The sequence below is a fragment of the Antechinus flavipes genome, chromosome 2 (assembly GCF_016432865.1).
Source record: "Antechinus flavipes isolate AdamAnt ecotype Samford, QLD, Australia chromosome 2, AdamAnt_v2, whole genome shotgun sequence".
In the NCBI taxonomy this organism is placed as follows: domain Eukaryota; kingdom Metazoa; phylum Chordata; class Mammalia; order Dasyuromorphia; family Dasyuridae; genus Antechinus; species Antechinus flavipes.
Window position 1 is genome coordinate 528243851 of NC_067399.1, and position 17299 is coordinate 528261149.

The 17299-nt window shown below is 35.4% G+C and overlaps 1 protein-coding gene across 1 annotated transcript in view; it reads right to left on the minus strand.

Moving 5' to 3' along the window:
* Window positions 1-15370, minus strand: part of NEDD4 (NEDD4 E3 ubiquitin protein ligase) — a 113087-nt gene extending 97717 nt beyond the window's left edge. The window contains exons 1-4 of the mRNA XM_051980705.1: window positions 14875-15370; window positions 8276-8349; window positions 2288-2366; window positions 2163-2201 (exon numbers count right to left, since the gene is read on the minus strand). Coding sequence (XP_051836665.1) covers window positions 2163-2201; window positions 2288-2366; window positions 8276-8349; window positions 14875-14919 — 237 coding nt within the window. The 5' untranslated portion in view covers window positions 14920-15370. The remainder of the gene's footprint in view (window positions 1-2162; window positions 2202-2287; window positions 2367-8275; window positions 8350-14874) is intronic.
* Window positions 15371-17299: the final 1929 nt, after the last annotated feature.

A 17299-nucleotide genomic window follows, 5' to 3' on the forward strand; every position in this document is an offset into this window, starting at 1 on the left:
ATAGAGATTAGCAAGAATAGCTGAAGAAAATATATTTTTAAACAAACAGCAGTTTGGTATATAGAAATGGGGAAAAAACTGATTAGTAGAACTTGAATCAGAAGAATATGCTAAAAGAAGGATATGATAACAGTACTTTTGTGTTTAAGAAATATTTTTTTCCAAGCAAAGCCTGAAAAGCTTATAGATTTAGAGTTCTTAGGATCATCCAGTCAAGCTGTTCAACATTTTACAGAGAAAGATACTGTTCAGAGAGCAAAAAAACTGACTAAGGACACAAGACTATTAAATGACCAGCCATGAATAATAAAGTCCAGGTACTTTAACTCCAAACCCTGAACTCTTTCCACTTATTGCTGTACCAATAAACAGTCAGGAAAGCTGGTGAAATACATGAGGATATTACATATTAACATGGCCACCATCTAATACATTCATAATAAATCTTCAAAACTTGATTACAAGGAACTGAGGATAGCATGGGTAGTGAGAGAGTGGAAACTTAGAAAAGAATTGAGATGGTAGCAGAAAAAGATACAGAGGTCAAATGAAAGCTTTTTTCTAGACTCCGAACTGATTATATTTATAGGTAGAAGAGAAGTGAAGGATAAATTGAAGATTCAAGAGATAACTCCTAATACAAAATTAATAGGAGAGTTGAGAAAGGATAAAATCAAAGCAGAAGTCTGACCCTTACTGAGTGGAAGGAGAGAGATAATGATGACTGCAAAGTCTTAGGACTAGAGGAGGGGAGCTGATGGGAGTTCACATTGGGAGGCCTCAATTTTCTGAGCGAAGTAGGATGCAAGTTGTTAGCATGGGGAGCAGTGTATTTATCGGGGGCAAGAAAATATATAGTGGGTAATATCAGCTCAATTTCCAGTCAGTAGGAACAAGAGCAGAGATATCAGATGGTGATAGATACCTGGGGATTAGGATTAATGGCTTGGGAATAATAAACTGCCAAGAAAGCAAGTAATTGTAGAACAGTAACCAGTCAAATGGAAAGCTATGGATAAACTCATTATTGAGAAATCACATCATCTTGAAGGATCTAAATAAATAGCCTCTTTTTTCATACTTCATCAGTACTCTCCATGTCTCTAATAAGAGGACATAACTACAAACACCTTAATTTTAAAGAGAGAGATCAAGGCAAATATTTCCTTTTTTTCCCATTTGACCTCACTGATTTATTTTTACTTCTTTCATTTCTCTACTGGTACTTATTTTGGTCTTCTTTGGCATTCCAATATTCCTGCCAACCTCTTCTTTCTCTTCACTTTTCAGCTTTCTTTTATGTGCTCTTTTCTTCTATAAGATTGCAAATTCCTTGAGGACTGGTTTTTTTTTTTTTATTTGTATAACCATTGTTAGCACAATATCTGCATACAGAAGACACTATGATAAAGCTGCCTCAAAACTGGATGCCTCTTTCAAGACAGACCTATTTAGTCTTCTACAATCTTGTTCCCTCCAATTTTTTACTCATAATTTCTTTTTATACTCTGTCCATTACAAACAAAATTCTATGTTCTCTATGTGCTACATTCATCATTCATACCCATACTCTTGCACAAATTGTAATGATGATGTCATCATTTCTTCTGTTTTCTTAAGATTTCATTATCTATGAAAATCTTCATTCTACAAAATGAAATCAGTTCTGAAACTCACACCTTAGTATTTCAGAAATTGAATATTCAATAGTTGTTTGATTCTATTTTAAAATAAACTGTCATCTTAAACTTGTGATAACTAATGAAATGGTCTTTTTTTTCCATTTTAACCAATTAACTATTGATAAGCTGGACAAATACCAATTTGATAAATAAATTTTTTTATAATGAATAAGGAACATTTCTTAATATCAACAACTAAATGCTTATTTAAAAAAATAAGAAAAAATCCAGTTTTTCAAAGAGAAATGACTTTCCACTAAAAACACAATTTTTCTATGGTCATATTAATCTGCAAACCACCAAATGAATCATCTTCAAAAGATATTTACAAAATTGTTTAGAATTTTTTTAAGTTAAAATCTCTAGCAATGCTCATTAAAATATTACTTTGGAAATTGAAGCTTATAAATACTGACCTACAGAGTTTTAAGACCTTTGTAATTTTTGCATTTTAAGGAAATAAAAGTCATTTATACTTACTCTGAATAATATCTCTTCATTCCACTTTGGATTCAAAGTCTAAAAGATAATAAAAACAGTTTGAAGGCTTTCACATAACAGAAACAAAGTTTATTTCAGACTCATTAAACACTTCTAAGCCAAACCTTTTTAGCAGTTTTTGTTTGAACACTATTTAGGATTCCATTTGTTGGATCATAGAGTGTCACTTTCACATAAGGATCACTGTTTGAAAAAAAAAAAGAGTGCTTTAATTATTGTTCTACATAAATAAAGCATATTCTACTTTACAGAAAAATGTGTTAGTCTATATATTACTTAAAATATTTTCTTCAATACCCAAAAGTCAATTCTTTACTTCTAATGACAAAAAGAATTCCCCCAAAAACTATATTTCGTTTTAGACTTTGTTTAAATCTGTACTACTGTTTATTTGGTATGCTTTTCTCAACATTTCTGGAGTTCTGAGTCCTAAAAATTTTTTGTATGATTTCATGATATCCTGTTCTACCTTCTACTAAAAGGGATGCATTATAATTTTTTTCATCTACCATATTAAAAAGATTTCTTTTTTCCTGCTGTTTGAACACTAATAAGTACAGTGAAACTCATCACCAGTAGCCTCATTTCTTTGTGATAACAGCTGATATCTGTATAGGTTTTATAGGTTACAAAAGTATTATAAAAATAAAGGATACTTTAGACAAGTCACAGGTTCCATTCACCTCAGTTTTCTCAACTATAAAATGGAGATAATAATAACAATTTTGCCTTTCAGAATTGCTATCATGATATATCTGTGTGATGCTTAGCACAGTCTCTGGCATATAATAGACACCATATAAATTCTAGCTAAGATGATGATGATGATGACATTGAGGACAATATTGTTCTATTCAAGGTGAACCTGAATCAATTTAATGAGATTTCATGGTATGGATCTTTGTTAGACAGTCATATCCCATGGTAACATACATGACAGTCAGTTCCTTACTGCAAAAGCAGGCAAATTTTCTATTTGTGGTTCCCAGTACTTCAGTAGTCTCTGAAGTAGATGGAGTGCACTATCAGTACTTGTGCCCTTTCCCCATGACTAGAAAAATGAGCTTAGCTCCCCCTGCCCCATCCCTTACTGTCAGATAAGGATGCAGCAAGGGTGAATGGTGTTTGAGGGAAGTAGAGAGGAAGAATTTCCTTAACAACAGCACAAGTGACTTATAAGAGAAACATATGGGGGCAGCTAGGTGGTGCAGTGGATAGAGTACCAGCTCCTAAGTCGAGAGAGAGAGAGAGAGAGAGAGAGAGAGAGAGAGAGAGAGATCAAAACTAAGAGAGGAATTGTTGAAGCTCTAGTTTCTGGCTACCTTCTTCTGGCCTCTTTTCTGAGAATATGTCCCAGAGTCCATGAGAGTAGACTTTCAATTCAAGTTCGATACTTCCTAAACTTGGGAGTTCCGAAGTTCAAAGATCTGGGCAGAACACACAAAGGAATATTTTCTTAGGAGTGTGCTCCAGTGAGGAGGAAAAGGAGCAACACCACCAACAAATTTCCCTGCAGCTGAAGAAGTTAAGCAATACTAGTGGAATTGAAATAAAAATTCTGACCACTCTTTCATTACTATGAGTTGTTCAGATGGTAAAGGTCCATGGTGAATGGATATATTTGTTCATCAATTCCCTATCTCACCCCCATAGAGTCTTTAATTTTGAGAAGGGGTTCAGGGAATCTAATGGACTATTATTTGAATACTTTATATTACTGTTTTTGTTCATGGTCCTGTGCCTAAAAAATAACTGAGGGATTAAAGAACTGGAAGTTACAGAGAGGACAAAGGTCGGTTAATGGTCTGGGATGGAGGAGAAAAGAGAATGAGAAAAGATTATGATCAGCTACCAGAATTTCAAAGTTCACAAACATAAAAGTTGGAAAGTTGTAAGTGATGGCAAGATCTAGAATGGGATCATCGCTGTAATGGTTGGAAAACTGTTGAAAAATGTACTATGTAGTGCTTTCGATTTTCCCCAAATTGCTCCCTAAAAACAAATAAAAAATTTAAGAAAAAAGTAATATGCTGGGGGCAGTTATTTGGCACAGTAGATAGAAACTGGCCTTGGAGTCAGGAGGACCTGAGTTCAAATCTAGTCTCAGACTCTTAATACTAGCTGTGTGATCCTTTGCAAGTCACTTAACCCCAAATGCCTTGCAAAAATAAATAAATAAAAAATTTTTAAAGCTTTTAAAAATAATATTCTTCTCGTAATGTATTATCAATCATGGAATATCATAATCTCAAGAAAATACCCAAAGAATAATGGAGAGATGTATATTGGGTATGAATAAGAGGCAACATGGTACCAATGATTATCTGTTTGTGAGAAATTGTATAAAAGATATTACTAAAGAAAATAAATATTCCTGGAAAAGGAAGTAGGTTAGTTCTACAGTGCAAGATTGCATGAAAACTCCTATGCTGTCCCAGTAATCCTATGTAATATTAAAAGACAAGAAGAAGATCCCCAGTATACTAAGAAGACCCCTATGAAAGATTTTGGGATAACATGGAAAAGAATCTTACAGGACAAGAAGGGGGATACAATTTGCACTGGACAGAATACTCAATGTAACTAATTAGATTACAGATTAATTAAAATACTGAAGTATTTAATTGGAAAGTCAGGGTCATCTCATATCTAACATTGGGAATCACTGAACTAGCTAACTTAACCCTAATTATTTCCTTATTTTGCCACACTGTGAGGGGAAAAATTACTTGCCAAAAGAATATATTACTGAATACTCTCATTTAAATAAGATAGACAGCAATCTACTGATATGTAGAATCAAAGTTGTCAACATATCCCATACTTTCAAGAGTGGTCAGAATTTTTGTTTCAACTCCACTGGTATTGCTTAATTAATTTCAATTTTCTAAGAAAAATAAAAATAAGCATTTATTTCATGCTTTAAAATTCTGAAGTAATTTACTAGTCAATAGCTAGTATTGCTAGCCACAACAGATACTACCATTCTCCTTTCATAGATGAGAAAACTAAAGTTTCTCAAAGAGGTTAAGTGAATGTTTGAGCCCCCCACCTATCAAGTATCAGAACCCAGTATTCTTTTCTTATTTTTATTTTATTTTATTTTTTTAGACTCTGTATCTAACATATTATTTCTTAAACTATAATTTCCCTAATTTATATATTCCTTCTAGAAGTGAGAATGCATAAATTACTAATTCTAAAAATATTATGATATATATAGTAAAGAAACATGAAAATATCATTCAACTAGTTTGTCACTAAATTGCTACAGAAAAGTCATTTTATTATTTTAGTGACCTTTATAGTGACAAAATAATTGAAAATTTTTAAACTTTTATTTTTCAAGTAAAAAGTATTTCTTAATTTGTCCCTTGCATTATCTCCACATTGACCAAATTTAAAAACCAAAAAGAAATTCCTCATGCATATCGATATAAGTTAGTCAAATAAATTCACACATTAACACTCTCCAAAATTAATTTTTTCTGCATTTTAAGTTCAGCAACTTTGTCTGGTGAATGACATTTTTCATCTTCATTTTTTTAAACTCATGGTTTGTCATTGCATACATCAAAATTCTAAAAGAGAATCTTTTAAGTGTTCTTTAAAATATTACCAATATATAAACTACATTCCTGTTTCTGTTCATTTCATTCTTCACTACAATTCATAAAGGTCTTCCCAGTTTTCTTTGAAATTGTCCATTTCATCATTTCTTATGGCAGGATATTATATTATGTCCACATACAATTTGTTCACCCATTCTCCAATAGAAATCTTCCTTATTTTCTATTTTTAAATTATCATGAAAAGAGCTGCTATCTATATTTCTCTACATGTAGATCCTTTCCCTCATTGATTTCTTTCAGCTATTGGTCTAATAGTACAAGAACTGAATCAAAAGATTGCAGAATTTGGAAACTTTTTGAATGGTTAGACCAAATCATAGCACTATAATGGTACACTATTTTTAACTATCTCCAACATCTGAATATGATAATTTTCTAACTCACATTTTTTTTTACCCTCAAATCACAAGCAAGTTACTCAGTAAATGAATGTTGATTGACTGATTATGAATAGGATTTGAAATTAAATCCCAAAGTAAAGATTCTCTCGATTTGTGTACAATATTTTTGTTGACAAGTCATTCAAGTATTTTTCTGGCAATTTGCTTAATTCAGTGGCACTAGTCAGCTGGCAGATATGTGGGCCTTGGTGATGGTGGCCAGTGGGCAAAAATATATACCTAAGGGCAACTAGGTGACACAGTGGATAAAGCACTAGCCCTGAAATCAAGAAGACCTGAGTTCAAATCTGATGACACTTAACACTTCCTGGCTGTGTGACTCTGGGGAAATCACTTAACCCCAATTATTGTCTGAGCAAAAAACAAATACACACACACACACACACACACACACACACACACACACACACAATCAGTATCAATGACCAGAGCAAAGATGAGGACTCCAGCAGAATTTCACTTAAATCGCTAAATGTATTGGCATATAATTGGGCAAGATAACTTCTTACAATTGCTTTAATTGCAGGAGCAACAGATAGCAGAGATGGCCCCAGCTGGAGAGAAAACAACACCAGAAAACAGAGCAGTTTCCAGTAGCAGTTGCAGAAAATGGGCAAGTATAATGGCAAAAAGCAAGGTCCACTGTAGTCCATTGCTTATTATAATTGAGAGTGGATGAGTCCCTCCAAACTGCTGCCAGTACAACCTCTGGGGTATTTTTACAATTGCTCTAGGACTTGGAGGACCAGTGGAGTGACATTGTTGGATGGGAGCTTGCTTTCTGGTAATTAGGGGAAAGCCACAGTGGTTGGCCAGCCCCCAGGAATGGGAAAAGCCTGGGTTGGCTGATGGGCAAAAAGCACTTGCAAAGTTAGTACAAAGCAATTTTCCCTAATACATGTTGAGGATCAATGACCATGCAGAAGTGTCATCATCTTTGCCACAGCTCAGATACTCTCAGTGCTATTTTTGTTTATGGTCAGCTGTTTTATACTAAGTGAACCACTGTGAATTGGAAAGGTTTGGCCCCATTGATTACAAACCTGATTATTTAGTTTGGGGCCTCTTTTTCTACCCCCACTTTTAGCATTCTTTTCATAGCAAACACATAGGTGATCTTTCTCCCTACTCAAATTTACCTAGAGAACTTTGCTTGAATCTTTTTCTAATTCCAACTGCAGTCCACTTGGAATTAAATTTATTTATTTCTTTATATATAAATATATATATTACATATGTATATAAAATAAGAAGGGATGATATAGATATAAGAAACATGAACATGATTATATATACACACACACATCATATATATGATAATACATAAAGATGTCATATGAGGTGTGGGTATTATATACTTATATCTATTTCATCTACTATATCATTATATATCATGACTATATCTCATATCTATAGCATTCCTTCTGTTAGACCATTAGCTCCTTGAGGGCAAGAACTGTTTTTCATCTTTGATTTACCAGTTGCTAACACAGTGAATTATAAAATGTGAGTACTAAATATTCACTACTTCAAAGAGTTATTTTCATCAGCATGGTTATTATTTTTATTAACACAAATAGCAATCCTTCTATAAATTGGTAGGTGGTCTTCAAGACTTGTTATAATAAAAAAAATTCTCCCTTTAAAGTTGATCTAAACATAAACTTTATTTATCTAGATTTGTCCTTAGACAAGAGACATACAGATCTCACTGGACTCAAATACTTTCCAGCCTTTCTAAACTCAGAGCCTTTTCACTTTGATAGGCTCTGCTGGAAAAAAATGAGTCAACAATGGCTCAAGTCAAAATGGAAAATTAAAATTGCCATCTACTATTAGATGTTGTCCTGAATTAGCTTGTATCATGTCTTTGAGAAACCAAAATCACTTTTCTGCCACAAAGATCTCAGAATAGAAGTAAAGAGAAGGTCTTTAATAAATAGTGAAATTACTGAATTCTAACTAGCATCAATATTTTGTAATCTAATAAATAAAAGGAATTTACAAAAAATTAATACATATAAAACTTTCAAAAATATCAACATTTCTATAAACTTACCTAGCTCCCAAGAGATCCTTCTTCACCAGGCCTATTCCAGCTATAACTTTCACTCTCACAATTCGTGAATTTTCCTTAGGTAAAGATAAAATTTAATTTTTCTATATTTTGTATATGGATTTTAAAAATTAAATAGTATATCTGTCAAGTATATATAATAACTGAATTAAAGTTAAATCATTCAGAAGTTTTGTAGATTTATTTTGACTAAAAAGAGGTTAGTGACTCAATAATTTTGTAATTGTTATAATTTTTCAAATTTTCACCTTAGCAAAGCAAATGAAAATATTACTGTCGACAAACTTTACAGATTTCCTATAGTAATCTACTAACTGTAATATGCATCTTATTCATAAAAAGAGGCAGCATAAAGAGAGATAGAAAACCAGGCTCAAAATCAGAAAGATCTGGGTTCAAGTCCCACCTTGGACATAAAGGCTGGGTAAACATGAGCAAGCAAGTCATTTATTCTTGTCTTCTAGGAAACAAACTAAAAATTGTAGAGAAGGTGCTGAGCTATACTTGAACTTTCCCTTCAGTCTGTTCCTTACAAGTAATGAAATCAGTTTCAATTCTTCTTCTAAAAGCAACCACAACAAAAACAATCAAAAGATCATCACACAGAATTAGACAACTAGTAAGGAAATGTCCAAATTATATAAAGAACAACTGTTACCAGGTTTGAATCTCAAACTGAATAGATCTCTATAGTGAAAAAGCAAATTTGTCGATTATGTTAGTATCATTTACCAGAGAGGTCAAAACTTCACTTTTTTTCCCTCTCCTAATATTTCCCTCAAGGAGCGAGCCCCACTAATATCAGACCCAAATCCTTATTTCCTTAATTTTCTTTTTTTCCCTTTCTCTGCTCAGCCCAGATAGAATTCTAACCATCACCAAAGTTAAGTTTAAATGGCAATTTTTAATATGACTAATGATTTGTGAGATGGTTATAAAAACAGGAGAACAATTTGAAAAGGCATCATAACAGCACAAATCAGTTTTTAGCAAGCAAATGTTTTAGTTTGGCATCTAGAATATGTCTAAGTTCCAAGTTATATCAACTAGTTGCAAACCTAATATGACTGCTGCTTTTGTTATTTCAAAACCAAAGTTCTCTGTCTTTGGCAAATAGTTAAACCACTTTCAAGACTGTTGTTTTAGGGTTTTTTTTGTTTGCTTGTTTCTGGGGAAGAGTGGTGCCCAGTATAATTTAGCATTCCTTTTCAGCTGCTTCCTCAGCTGCTTCTTCCACCCCAGCCTTTCTTCAACACCTGTTTTCTTCCCACTTTCAATGGGCTTAAATGAAAAGATTTCTAGTAACTGCTATAGACGCGACAAGGGAACAAAGTCACCTATAAATCTTTTAGGAATGTTTCTTGGTACTCTTCCCTTAGGATTAAAAAACAACAACAATAAAACATATAAAACTGCAGAGCTTTGATACTAGCTTATATACTAGAATAATTCTTCTGTTCTACACTGGTCCATATTTTATGAATGAAAATTAGAAATTAAAGAGAGGCAGATAAAGTTAGCTAATAATAATGTTAGTTATATAACATACAAAATCAAGTTATGAAATGTAGTTTAAAGGAGCCTGAATCAGGGTGATGGCATTATGACAAGAGAGGAGGAATATTTGACAAAGTGAGGAGTCAAGGATGGTTATATAAATTGATATAATTCTAACTTGTGAAGAAACCAAGAAATTTTTTTCCCATCAACTTCTTCCCAATGTAATCTGCTGTTTCTCAGCATATACATATTTTTTTTCTTTTCCCTACAAGAATGTGATATACATGAGTAGCCAATATTGCTCTCAAAAGCACTTCTCAAACTATGAATAGTTATGACCATTTTGAAGGTATATGGTCAAAATTCTTTGATAGAATCTCCTAGCAAAACTATTTCTTTTTTTTTAATAGCTTTTTATATACAAGTTATATGTATGGGTAATTTTACAGCATTGACAATTGCCAAACCCTTTGTTCCAATTTTCCCCCTCTTTTCCTCCACCCCCTTCCCTAGATGGCAGGATGACCAGTAGATGTTAAATATATTAAAGTATAAATTAGATACACAATACATATGCATGACCAAACTGTTATTTTGCTGTACAAAAAGAATCGGACTCTGAAATATTGTACAATTAGCCTGTGAAGGAAATCCAAAATGCAGGCAGGCAAAAATATAGGGATTGGGAATTCAATGTAATGGTTCTTAGTCATCTCCCAGAGTTCTTTTGTTGGGTGTAGCTGGTTCAGTTCATTACTAGCAAAACTATTTCAGTTAATCTAATTATATTACTATACCTAGGTATTCCATGCACATAATCTGTATTACTTTAAATTTCCCAATTCTAGGAAAATTTCTAAATCTCAGTCACTCCTTTATATTAGATTTTATTTACTAAAAAATTCTGAAAACTATAATTTAGCTCAAATACTTTTATGAAAATTCTAAATAATCTAGAAGACTAACCCAAAACAATGACAGGGAAAAGTGGTATTTCTTAAAGAAGAGACCCAAGAAAATTTACAACCATATCCCACATTTCAAAATGTTCAGTCCACCACTTATGAAGATAAAAATCTATTTTAAAAAACACTTCTTATGTTTCTTTGTTACAGTGTCTGTACTTTTCAGGTTGCCTATTTTTACCCAGAAAAAAAGAACTTTCCACCCTAAAGAGGCTCTAATTATCTTCCTTGATATTTTCCCCCTTCTGCCATTCTATTACTTCATTCACCTCTGTAGTTTTGAGACATATATTAAAAAATATTTTAAATTCATGGAGCAGTCTGCTTAAGAATTTTTTAAAAACTGCTTTATTTCTTCTTCCCTATTATTTATTTCTAGATTATTCTAGCTTCAAACAATCTTATTTTCCTGTGTACAAAAACTTAGTAAAAAAAAAAAAAGACAAGTATTAATAAAGTTTATTCAATTTCCAGTTAAGAAATCAAATGAATGAAGTCTTTTATACTAAAGAGATTCGTTTTATCCTTACTAAGTACAGGTACTCTTATTGTGAAGTGATTTTATCTTTCAAAATCTGTTGGGAGTCCTACAAAATGGACCCCTAAAAATTGGCCAATAACCTACTGTGATTTTCCCCCCTGAGGCAATTGAGATTAAGTGACTTGCCCTGGGTCACACAGCTAGGAAGTGTTAAATGTCTGAAGCTACTGTGATCTATTTATAGAACTTTTTAAACTGAATATATTTTCAGTTCTATATAATTAGAAACCAGATCTATTCCTAATATTTTTGTTAATATATCTTAACATTTTTCAATTTTTTAAAACAAAATATGTTTAAAATATTTTCAAATTGATTCATTCTAGTTACTTCATTTTTCTACAATGAATACACAGTCTCCTCTAAATTGTCCTAAACTATGGACAGTCAAATTTCATAGGTCAAGCGTGAGTCAGCTGCAGCCCTCCCTTTTCCTTTACAGAACAGTTCTTCCTTCTCCATCACTCCCTATTCCATTAGAGTTGTTTAGTAATTCAAGTACAACCCCATTTTCAGCATTTTGAAGTGAAATATTTCTTAAATCACATTGAATAACAAGTGCTGATCGTTTTAGTCTATTTTTAAAAAAAGTAAAGAAAAACAAACTTCAAAGTCATTTTAAGACATTCACACAAGTGGAGGCTAAAGTGTTGCTACTAAAGCAAAGAATTGCTATGGCATCCTGTAGCTTTCTATAGCACTCAAGAAAAGGTTCTCACATGCAGTCTGGTAATTACATCAGTGGATAATGAGAGAGAAGCAAGCAGTCCCTTTTCTCAATCTTAATCTCTTGCTCTTTTTTCTCAACACAGTGGAAGGAGGAGCAGGTTCATAACCAGACCTCTCTCTTTTTCCCTGTGATAGAGTAATTTGGATATAAAGGAAAGAGGCATTTGGAATCTTGGCAAAACAAAAGCCAGAGCTCTCCCTTACCACTCAGGGTGCTATCTAAATGTAGGATGATGTTATTCCATGAAACTTGTGGGGTCTAGAAGTCTTAAGTTCAAAAATTAGGACTCTGCCCAATTATAACCCACTGAAGCATGCAGTGACAAGCACCTGGGACATAAGGTCATATATTTCAGGTCTAAGATTTTAAAATCATTCTAGGGATTCAGGTTTTACTAACCTGAAAAAAAAGCAGACATCATTAAAGAGAGAACAAAAGGAAAGGAGCACTAGAAATGGGGAATTATGTTTTTCAATCATTTTACCATGGATTTATCCTGATCCTGAGATTTCTCTTTAGAAATCTAGACAGAAAGAGTAAGAAATTCAGAGCATCAGAATTTGGCTTTGAGCAACAGATTATGGCTCTCAAGAGTCCCAAGCCTTTTTAGATACAGTGGGTATTTACCTTATAATTGCCTAAGGTAAGTATCTATTCTACAAAACAGGGATGGGGGATCTTTTTTTCTGCCAGAGCCATTTGGATATTTATAACATTATTCAGGAGCCTTACAAAATTATCAATTTATAGCACTCAAGCAGTAGGAGGTTGTTGTACCTAACTTTAAGCTCCTCACTGCCTGCAGTTGATTATGCATATAATTTTGAGGGTCTTATAAGGCAACAGACTGAGGTTCCCCATCACTATTATACAGCTGGGAGTGGGACAGTCTCATGATCTTCAGAGCCAAACAACAAAGTGACCAAAGGCATAATACTGTTCTCCTCTTGTTGAAATATTAGCCAGAAAATAATGTAGCTACTATCTAGCACTTACTATACACACGTACACATATTCATACTACCCTTTTAGTAAGAGATACAGGAATAAGTGAATATATTCCACCAGAAATTATTTTCTATAAGCTTTTATATGATCAGATGAAATTTTGTTTTTCAGTGGTGTTGACTTTTTGTGACCTCCATAGATCATAGCAAATAGATCCTTCTATCTTCTACTATTTCCTGAAGTCTGTCCACGCTCAATGTTTGTTGCTTCCATGACACCATTGATCCATTTTCTCTGCCATTCTCTTCTTTTGCCTTCAATCATTCTCCACAAATAATTGTCCTTTAATCAAATTATACTTATAGGAAATATTACCAAGCCATGCCAAAATAATATTACTAGTATAGGGACCGGATCTCTGATTTTATTGGTTTAGGGACCTGCACCTTCTTTCCAATTTATAGTCTTAGAGAGTTGCTTTCAGGTACTTTAAATATACATGTTTTGCCAAAAATCACAGAGACAGTAAGCGTCAGAGAGGGGAAGTGAGCTCAGTTCTTCTTGGTTCCTGGTTCTGAGACTTAATTCTGTTATTAAAGCCGGCATGCTCCATGGGAGAAAATAGAAGAGACCTAACAAGAAAGTAAGCTGAGATGAGAAGGAATGTCTCTTTTTACAAAATATGCCCTCCAGCAAAATTACTGAAAAAAATCAAATCTAAATTAATTGGTTCCAATATATGTTGATAGCTGTTAGCACAGCCAAATAAGTATTAATTTTGGGCTAAATCTGAATCTAACACATAGTAAGTTAAAGTGTATACACAGCCTGTCAGTCTTGGAAGTTGTACATTTACATTTCCGAGTTTGATATCTTAGAAGTCATACTTCCTCAAATAAAATTTGACCATTTTTTCCCATTGGTTCTTTGAAAGAGCGTAAAACCTGACTAGCCTTCAGATTATATAACAGCAGTGAGAATACATAACATCAGGACTCACTTCATACAGAATTGACAAAACATAATTTACTTTTTAAACATTTATAGAGGACAAAAAGATGCGCTTAAACTATACCAACAACCGGAATAAAGGATTTCATTTCAGTAAATGTAATTTCTTTAAGTTTCATTGAGTTTTGGCTTAAAAAAAAAAAGGACCAAAACAATTTTCCATATTTATACTGCTTATTAAATCATCTATATTAAATCATCTATGATCATGTGATCATATAAAAGCTTATAGAAAATAATTTCTGGTGGAATATATTCTCTTATTCCAGGTAATCACTATCACCCTGAAAATCCAAACAAGGGGAAAATAAAGCCTTCAGATAAAGAAAACAAAGAACGAAGTGGTCTCAAGATACTCGAACTCAAGAGTTTCGCTCAGCTTTAAAGTCCTATTCCCTACGACTTGAGTACCAAGTTCATAAAGAGTACTGTCTGGCGGGCCTCGGGCGAGACCAAGTTACAGGTGGGGATGCTCCAGGTGAAGTGCGAAGCATCTTTAAACTTTGCGGCTCACCTCACCACCTCGGCATGCCGGGGAACTTCCCAGGCCCGGGAGTAGACGGGGAGGGGAAGAGGAGCGGAGGAAGAAACGCCCGCGCACGAGGCATCCCGCACTCGCCCGGGCCCCGAGATCCGCTCTCCGGCCCGGGGCCCCCATTTCGCGGCTAAAAGGGGGTTGTACGAGAGTGGGGTACAATTAGGGTGGCCAGGGCACGGTTTCCAGCTACCCACTTTTACTCTCAAGAACCCGCCTTCCGCGGGCCCCGCCCCCTCTCCAACCCTGGAGAGCAGGCGAGCCCGAGGGTCCTCGAGGTAAAGGATCCACGAGCTGGGGCCTCGACCTCCTTCAGGAGCAGGGAAGGCTGAGCTCAGTAGAGCACCTTACCTCATCCTCCAGAAGTCCGAACACTTCCACCGAAGAAGTTGCCATGCCCTAGCTGAGCTGAATAACTTCTGGGCTCGTTCAATCCCCTGACACCCCGGCAGGGAACCGCAGCGGTAGAGGAGGTAGGAGTAGCGGGGAGGAGGAGGAGCGAGAGAAAAGGGAGGATAAGGCGGAGAAGCCTCAGCAGCGCCACCTGCCTTAGGAGAAGAAGAGGCAGAAGGGGCTCCTTTTCTTGCTCTTCGGCTTCCTGTGCACGCGCTGGGCTGGACTGGAGCCGCGCAGGCGCCTGTAGCGGGGCAGCCTTAGAGCCAGGAGAAACCGCTAGGAATATGGACTGGGAAGATTTAAGAAGAGAGGGAGGTATACGACTCTTCCTTCCAGGGACTGAAGCCCCGGCGGAACAGGCCGCGGACTTGTCTGCAGGAAAGTCTGCGGAAGGGCTGGGAGAAATGGGACTCGATTTGCGCTGATGGGAGGGAGGCGGGGTTGGGAATCCCTCCAACCTCCGCCCACCTAGACCGGGAAAAGTAAAGGACTGCTGGATTCCGCTGCGGATCCCGTGCGGCCGGGCCAGGCCAGGGCGGCCAGGGTTCGGCGTCATGCTGACGTTTCGGGCCGGGGCAGGCTTGGGGATGGGGGAGGAAAGGGGTGTCCCATGCGTTACCCCGACTTTGCAAACCCACTCATCCTTTCTGTGTTTTTCGATCCAGCCCCGTATTTCCTGACATTGCAAGTTCGGTTGTTCTAACTAACCCTTCTTTAATGCCTGCTGGGTTTTGTTAGTTTGGTTTAGTTTTAATTTCTTAATCCCTCTACCCACTGAGAATACTCTTGACCGGACCACCGAGGGGAGATTGAAACTCAGATTTCCTATCTCCCTGAGATTTCGTGGCCTCGCTCCCGCAAATAACAGTAGTATTGCCTCATTGAATCCACTTAAATTTTTGTGCTTCTGGTGGTTTGTAAAGAAATACTTTTAAAAGGTTCCCAATCCTATTCTTTGGAGGGAAAAAGTAGTGCCTTGTTTTTGTTATAGGTTTTTTCAAATTTTTCATGCTGGGTCATTCTAAAACAAAACGTTGGCATTTGAAAGACCAGAACTAGCTGCCCTTCCCTTTATGCATGAAGATCATAACTATTCCCCACCGTGCTTTACTGCTACTTGCAGTTACCTAGATGGATAAGAATTAATTCAGTTCGTATCGTTTCTGGACAACTTAATAAATGAAGTTTAAAATGATAGTTCTTTTGTTGCAATTTAAAACTTAATAAATGGAAGAAAACCACATAAAAAAAAAAAAAGGAAGTTATCTATTACTGTCTTGTTCTTTTAGGCAACATTTCTCCTTCCTCATCCCTCCTCCTTTTCTGAAACAAAGATCAATTAATTCTGCTGTTGTTTCTAGAGTGTGTCAATGGACTCTACTATGGTCTCACTCACTAACATAACTTTTCAAGACTAAAATACCCTGACACCACCTTTCCCCGCACATGAATTGCTTCCCCTATTGGAATGTAAGTTGGTGGGTTTTTTTGTTTGTTTGTTATAAGATGAAAACACTATGTTGAGATTCACTTTAGTCCTCTTTCTGGATGTAGATAGCTCTCTCTATCTTATTGGAATTGGTCTGAATCACCTCACCATAGAAAAGCTAGGTGGCGCAGTGGATAGAGCACCAGTCCTGAAGTCAGGAGGACCTGAGTTCTAATGTCATCTCAGACACTAAACATTTCTTAGCTGTCTTTCCTTGGGCAAATCACTTAACCCCAATTGCCTCAGCAGAAAGGGAAACAAAGCAGAATGATCAATTCGCAACTCCACCAACAATGTGTTAATGTCCCAGTTTTCCCACATCTCCAACATTTTTCATTATCTTTTCCTGTCATTTTAGACAATCTGAGAAGTATGAAATGGTACCTTAGAGTTGTCTTAATTTGCATTTCTCTAATCAATAGTGGTTTGGAGCATTTTTTCATAAACTAGAAATGGCTTTAATTTTTTCATCTGAAAATTGTCTGTTCATATCCTTTGGCCATTTATCAGTTAGGAAATGGCTTATATTCTTATAAAGGTGGTTGAGTTAGTTCTCTATATATTTCAGAAATAAGGCCTTTATCAGAAATTCTGGAAATAAATTTTCCCCCAGTTTTCTGCTTCCTTTCTAAACTTGCCCGCATCAATTTTGTTTCTACAAAACCCTTTTTAGTTTAATATAATCAAAATTATCCATTTTACATTTTATAATGTTCTCTAATTCCTCTAATTTAAATTCCTTCCTTCAAGAAATTTATGGTCCCAAAAAGGGGAAAAGCACATAAAAGGGAGCTGAAAGGTATTAGGGTGATACTTAATGAGGGGGAAGTGTCAAAATCCATAGAGCCAAAAGAATTCTTCCAGGAAAGGAATAAAGGATGACTGGCTTGG